General features: G+C 35.6%; 1 protein-coding gene across 5 annotated transcripts in view; it reads right to left on the minus strand.

The window, feature by feature from the left end:
* Positions 1-203: 203 nt before the first annotated feature.
* LOC119833404 (sodium channel protein Nach-like) overlaps positions 204-7,304 on the minus strand; it is an 11,648-nt gene continuing 4,547 nt past the window's right edge. For 2 of the 5 annotated variants that reach the window (XM_038357395.1, XM_038357392.1), the window contains exons 3-10: positions 6,478-6,669; positions 5,046-5,147; positions 3,454-3,598; positions 2,891-3,087; positions 2,293-2,426; positions 1,446-1,560; positions 858-964; positions 204-373 (exon numbers count right to left, since the gene is read on the minus strand). In XM_038357395.1, the coding sequence (XP_038213323.1) occupies positions 267-373; positions 858-964; positions 1,446-1,560; positions 2,293-2,426; positions 2,891-3,087; positions 3,454-3,598; positions 5,046-5,147; positions 6,478-6,669 (1,099 nt within the window). In that variant the 3' untranslated portion in view covers positions 204-266. Of the gene's footprint in view, positions 374-857; positions 965-1,445; positions 1,561-2,267; positions 2,427-2,890; positions 3,088-3,453; positions 3,599-5,045; positions 5,148-6,477; positions 6,670-7,304 lie in introns of those variants that run through there. The other 3 variants (XM_038357394.1, XR_005287954.1, XR_005287953.1) reach the window with 3 other exon arrangements.

Consider the following 7,304-nt stretch of genomic DNA (forward strand, 5'->3'; position numbering starts at 1 on the left):
CGATACTTACAATGTATCGATCTGTGAAAGTGGTATAAATTTCTGAAATTACTCCAATACATTATAAAACAGCATAATCATTTAAAGTTTTAATCAATTACATAAACTTTTCATAATAATCAATACGCTTATGCTTTAAAATCAGATGAAAGACATTCTGTTGCTTGGGTAATTCACGTGAACTAAAAAAATAAAACTCTTGTTAATAGTTTATTATGTATTACTAACGCCAGCGTTATCTCTAAGCTCTCAATCTGTTGTAAATCTTAGTTTCCCAGCGCCGAGTCTGCAGCACGCCAAAGAAGTATTAGAATCTCCAATATCGTCAATATACTGCAGCCAAAGAACATGTTGAATACTCCGCCTAGTTGTGCTAAAATATAAGATTAAAGACATTTGTCTTAATATGATAATTATGTTCTCGGGCACCTTGTTTAGTATACTTTGTCCTAATAAAGTAAGTGATTAATTATGTGTTATTATCAAAATTCAAATTATTCATTTCATTCTTTAAATGATTGTCTTAAACTATTTGGTGATTGGAACACTCCTAGCAAGCAAAAATGTTTGTGTCAGGAGGTTTCGCTCTTACATTTAACACTTTAAGTGTGTATATGAAATAAGATGAATTTATACAATGCAAACAAAACATAGAGAAAAAAAAAACAAAAAAATAAAATCTCTGTATATGTATGTTTGTACGTGTGTGTTAGATCTGCGAGTGTGTGTGTCAAATATCTGTCAGGTTAATTTACTTATTGTACAGTATTGTATTATATTATATGTATAACATTTTGGGCTAAAACAATGTAAGACTGTAGGTACTTTACTATTATTTTAATGTAACAATCGCTCACCAAATAAGTTGAAATGCGTGAAATAAGACCGCCGAGAGAATATCATCTTGTTAACGTTCTGCAGGTACACTCGGACAATGCTTATTCTCGTCAAATCCAAGCCTTCACTGAATCCAATAACGTGTATTTGTTAGAGAAGTGTTGTAGTTTATTTTTATCCTAGGTTATCACAAGTTGTTTTATTATGTGACTAGCTTTTGCTGGCTGCTTCGCACGCGTTAAATTCGCGGTAGTTTATAAGGTGTTATTATACATATAGACATTCCTGGTGATTCTAATGAATAAATCGCGTTTAAAAATACGTTAAAAACTCTTTAATTTCTGAACCTTTCTCTTTAATCACTCTATCTATGTAAATACACTATTTATAACTCAAGAACGGCTGAACCGATTTTAATGAATTTTGGTACAGAGATAGGGTAAGGTCCCTGTAAGGATAAAGGTTTAATCTCGGACATCTCACGGGAACGGGACGTGTACGAGGTTAGCCTGTATGTCTATATTTTCTTTTGACTACGCGGACTAAGCCGCGGGCGGAAAGCTAGTTACTTATATATAAAGATAGTATACATAACGTTATGTGCTTACTAAAAGGAATCAATGGTTGGTAAATTCGGATAAATACGAAATGAGGATGGCATGCTTATTTGTATATCCCGGTCACAAGTCATGGGGCAGTTGCATACGCCCGCACCGAAAGGCACTGAAAGAAATAAACAGGGAACTATATATAAAACTTCGATATAATGAGTAAATTAGTGTTATTAATTCACTGTGAGTTACAGGTTGTATTAATAATTATACTTTTTGTATGACCAGGTTTACTATAGAAATCGCTTTAACAATAAAAGTTTATTACAATTTAATTATATAAATAGTAATCACTGATAATCCTGACGAAAGTTTTCAGTGTTTACATAAAAAATTACTCAAATTTAACACGTATACAAAAAACATGTAATTTAAATATTTATATCAAATGCACAAATGTTCAAAGCGTTCAAATTTGAATGCTTAACAGAGATACTTTATTTATTTTTATTTTATAACGTTTAGTATTTACTTTGTAAGTGTATGTACATATTTTTAATAATTTTTTATATAAAAGATAGCTTTGTAACCATAAGTCCGTCATTTGAAATAAATGTATTTTATTCTTATATTATATTCTATTTGGGCATACTTTTTATTTGCAAAAGGCCTGTTTTTTGAAGCGGTGTACAATAAAGCGTTTTTATTTTAATTTGATACATTTTTCATTTCACTAGTAGGCACATTGTACGATTTTAAAATTATTATTTAAACTGTGTATGGTTTCAATTATATCATCACAACATACTTATGTTTGATATACTTAATGTGGTTTAATTTGATACTCGAAACTCTCAATTTCAATAGCAATACACGTACTCATATCTCTGACGATACCACGTACCAACAGACGATCTGACACACTGTATGTCTCTCGCACCGCACTGCCTCACTCCTGGTAACACGGGATGCTGCAGCTGAGTGCAGTTGCAGCGCTCCATAATGCGTGCCATTTCGCATTCCATTAGACAATAGGTCCTGGAGATTACAAGACAATTCTAACGGTAGGGAGGAAAGTTCAAGATGCACACAGAAATCACGATGAAATGGGCATGTCATGCAGTCAGAAAGTCCGATGACGAAGTGCTTGATTTGCTAGTAGTGGGAAAAGCAAGGGCCAAGTGTGGGTTGATAGCCATTTTGATGATTCTAACTTTAATTGTAATACTTTAATTGCAATATTATGTTTAATGATGTTCCAGATTTATAAAATTTTTGAACACATTTCATCATACTCTTGTAAGTGAAACTAACTTTATTTATATTATTTATAGTTTCCTAATTTGATGTTTCTATATTGAGCACTAAACATAAAAACATCCACATATACACATCATACAATTTAATAAAGAGAGCCAAAATTTTTGCATTGCAGTACCTTTGATTTCTTAATTCAAAAAGTTGATAAATAAATAACGATATAACTCTTTAAACACCCCCACCTATGATATTCAGGGAAGTACTTCAAAGGCTCATCAGTCATCCGACAGCGGCGCAGGTCGCGGCTGAGATATCTCACTTCATCAGCGATATGGATGCCCTTGGTGGAGAACCCCGCCCAGATCTCGCTAGCGATCGGGACGGGGGTACCGTTGGATAGCATCTCCACGTAGTAAAAGCCGTTGTTCTTCAGACTTATCTGGAGAATTCATTGCCATACATTTTACTATGGATTAAAGATAAAAAGCTAGTTTTACTTCACGGCTTAGCTCGTGTGAAACATAGATACAGGTTACCTTGAGAGATACGTACCAATTTCAATGTAAGTAGATATACAAAGAGCGAATTAAAATGCATAAAAGGTGCAGAGGTCTAACTCAGTACTTACTACTCATAAAAATATACGAAAACAAAAAACAATATCAATAATATCAATTAATAAATACGCAAAGTCTAGGTAGACCTTAGTACCCTATTTCATTAAGATTATACTATACATATTAGGTTGTTTCGATAGGTTTTACTGAAATAAAAAATAAGTATGCTACAGCAAACGATATCTTACCCACTTGTAATAGAGATCAGTATTTATGGGAGGGCGCGTGTCGTTTTGTGAAATGGCCACAATCAATCCTCTATTGGGTCCCACTTGGCTCACGTGCAGTTTCTGAACCGCTTGCTTTTTATTGTAACCAGGATTTTTCATTTCTCTGCGATGGTTAATATGAGAATAAGTCCTAATAGAGTTATTTAGAAGTAATTTTAAGTAGCTTTGGTTATACAGATGCTGTTTAATGTAAAATACGATTTTTTTAATGGAATAAATATCTATACTCAAAAATAGAAACTGAACAGTGGTGGCTGAGTGGTTAGAACCTTTGTTAGACTTAAAGCGAACGGTCGGAGGTTCGAGACCAGTCGAGCGTGCAAGTAATAAATTGCTTTTTTAATTTATCTGCACGTAATCAATGTAATCACAGCTCAAAACGGTGAAGGAAAACATCGCTAGGAAACCGGCATGTCAAACATACAAAAGTTCGATGACATGTGACATCTGCCAACTTGCATTATGTCAGCGTATATATTCGGCACGAATTGGGCCAGCTCGCACCGGGGAAGTCACACCACACCCTCACAGAAAACCGGCGTGAAATAGTGGCATGCCACTGTGTTTCGTACGGTGAGTGGGGGAGCCGGAGGCCCGTTTCCTTTTCCTCACCCATCCTAGTCCATTCCTTCTTTCCAGTCGTTAATCCTATCCTTTTCCCTTACCCCATAAAAGCGGGCAGCGCATTCACAGAGGTACTACGTTTGCGAATGTTTATGGGCGGTGGTGATCAGGGAATACTAGGCCGATTTAAGAATTGCTTCACCATTTGAAAGTTGCATGTTAGTGACATACGCCATTTGTACCACGGGCAAAGCCGGCATGAACCGATAGTATATAATATATAGATCTAATCTGTTCAAAATATATTACAAATAATAAGAGTATATCACTGATCAGAGATATTAATGAAGATTGAGTATTTTGGCTTTAAATTTTGAAATTCTCTAAAGTGCAGGTAACATCTATATATAGGGTCTTTAGCATAAACAGTTTCTAGTAAAAATGTGTAATAACATTAACACAGCATTTACAATAGCTTCCGTGCGAGCAGTTACCAGATCTAATCGTGCGTGACTTCGCACATACGATTTCTCTGATGTACGTAAATTAAAGAAAATTATGCAAAACTGTAAATTGCGTGTGATTAAACGCTTTTAGGTACAAACTTTTCAGACACCAGTAGACGTATAGTTCTCTTTTAATAAAAATCAAACATAAATTTTACAAGCGACTTTTCATAGAATATACGATTTAGTATTGCTTTATTTGCAACATTTGTTATTAATTTTAACCATTGCTTGTTGAAGTAGATGCTAATGTAGGCATATTCAAGCTAACACATACTTTAAACTATATAATACTAGCTGCCTGCCACGGCTTCGTCCTGGTTAACCGTCATATAACCTTGTCACTCCTAAATAGTGAAGAATTAGTGAAATAATGGTATTATAATCGGAACAGTACTTTTGAAGATCACCCCTACAAACATAAAAACAAACTACCTCTCTTTAAAATAGTGTATTCATGTACTTATATAGTAACAATACCTCTTTAAAGATCTTCCATTAAACACGCAGCAAAAACCATAACTCGTCATCTCCATACGAAATAATGATGAACAGGTTATATTTTTCCCGCGCCACTTACATCTGTAAGATATCTGAGAATGAGGATTTAACCTAAATATTTCTTGACGCAAAAGTATTAGTTTATATTACTTGGATGCAAGTAGCTAGATATTGTAATAAGCAAGTCATTTCTATGTACAGTCGTTTTATTTTTTACAAATTGTTATTACGTTCTGCGAATTCTGCAACGTGCGCTTTGGTGTGTTGTAAGTATAATGAATGATTCTGAATAAAATAAATAAATAATCACTTTAAGAAACGTGTTGTTTTTGCGAGTTTGCTGCAGCATAATCAACGGATTGTCGCTTAATAATAATATACATAGATAGACCCTAGGTTCTGCCCGCAAAGTTCTTGTTACCGGGTAATTTCTGGCTTGAAAGCTATTCTATGTTTTTTTTCTGGTCTCGAACTATCTTTGTATCAAATTTCGTCCACATCGCTTTAGTGGTTTAGGTGTGAGGTGACAGGCAGAGTTATTTTCGCATTTATAATATTAGTAGAGATTAAGATAGAAGATGTAAGAGAGAATCTTCTTCGTTTTTTTTTTTTTTTTATGTCATAGTCGGCAATGGAGCTGGTGGGAAGCCTGATGGTAAGCGCTACCACCGCCCATGAACATTTGTAGAGGCGTTAAGTCGATTACAGACCTTACGCCTCTACAAATGGATTGCCGACTTAAAATTGGGAAGGGATTAAGAAAGGATTGGCGAGAGGGATAAAGGAGAGGACTGGGAAGGGGAAGGAAAAGGATATGGGTCTTCGGCTTCCCCACTCACCGAACGAAACACAGCAGAATGCTATTTCACGCCGGTCTTCTGTGGGGGTGTGGTACTTCCCCGGTGCGAGCTGGCCCAATTCGTGCTCGACTACCACATAGCTTCTTTCTTCTAATCTTCTTCGTTATTTAAAATCTTAACACACGCACACACCTAAACAATATTTATACATACATATGCACATATTTTAAATGTAATCTCCCTCTCATTTTATTTACTCCCATACATTATATGGGAGTTAAAAAAAAAAAAAAAACTGTAACCTTTACCAAAAATGTGTGGGATTCTAAACACAACTGGACGGAGGCCTGTTTCATTTCCCTCACCTTTACCATAACATTCCTTTCTTCCCGTGGTTAATCCTTTCCTTTTTCTTTAACCCGTAAAAGGGAGGCCAGCACATTCGCACTACCTTATTCATAGGCGGTGGTGATCGCTTACCATCAGGCGAACCACCAGCCCAGTTGCCTACTATGTAACATAAAAAAAAGATTTTTTTAAATCAATTATTAATTATTTATCCGTACTGTCCATACAACAGTGGCTCACCATAGTAATCTATAAATACATACTTAATGAGAATCTCCTCGCACGTCGAGGTCAGCATGGCCCCAGCGGTTTCTACATCCATATCATTAAACTCCAATATCCGCTGGATGCTCTCCAAGTCTGCAGTCTCGAAGGTGACATCCCGAGAGTAGAAGGCTCCGAGCTGCCATATGATGCTTTCAACGTAAGTGGCGTCTACTCCTGGAGGATATTTTCTAAAAAATTAACAACACATTAAACATGCATGCCTAGCTGCTAGTTCCAGCTTTGCCCGAATAAATCCGGCAACTTATCTTAAATTCTATACTACTAATATCATAAAGGTAAAAGTTTGTTAGCATGGATGGATGATGAATGGATCTTTGTTACTCTTTCACCCAACAGCTTATCGTATTTATATGAAATTTGGTACAGAGATAGATTATAGTCGGGATTAGCACATAGCATATTATAGAATGCCGCGGGTTACATCTAGTACCTATTTGCTTTTCGCTCGCGACCGCGTCCGCGTAGTAAGGATATAGTCTCGGGGTTTTCTCCACGTAGTTACCGTTGCCGTGAGAATTCCTGGATTAAACTATCCTACATTCTCTTTCGTGTCTCAAAATTCCTCTGTACCTAATTTTATACAAATTGGTTAAGTAGCTTAGGCGTTAAGAAGAGACAGGCGGACAGAGTTAAAATTTTATTTATAATATTCGTAGGAAAGTAGGGGTAATACTCGTTAAACAAGTTTCAAATAGTATGCATTTTATAAATCGCTTGTGTAGTTTCTGATTAAATTCTAACAAACAAGCAAAAATCTTTCCTCTGTAGTTTAGACTTGCTGCAGCTCAGGCTCACTAGAGTA

The sequence above is a fragment of the Zerene cesonia genome, chromosome 17 (genome assembly GCF_012273895.1).
Source record: "Zerene cesonia ecotype Mississippi chromosome 17, Zerene_cesonia_1.1, whole genome shotgun sequence".
NCBI classification, from domain to species: domain Eukaryota; kingdom Metazoa; phylum Arthropoda; class Insecta; order Lepidoptera; family Pieridae; genus Zerene; species Zerene cesonia.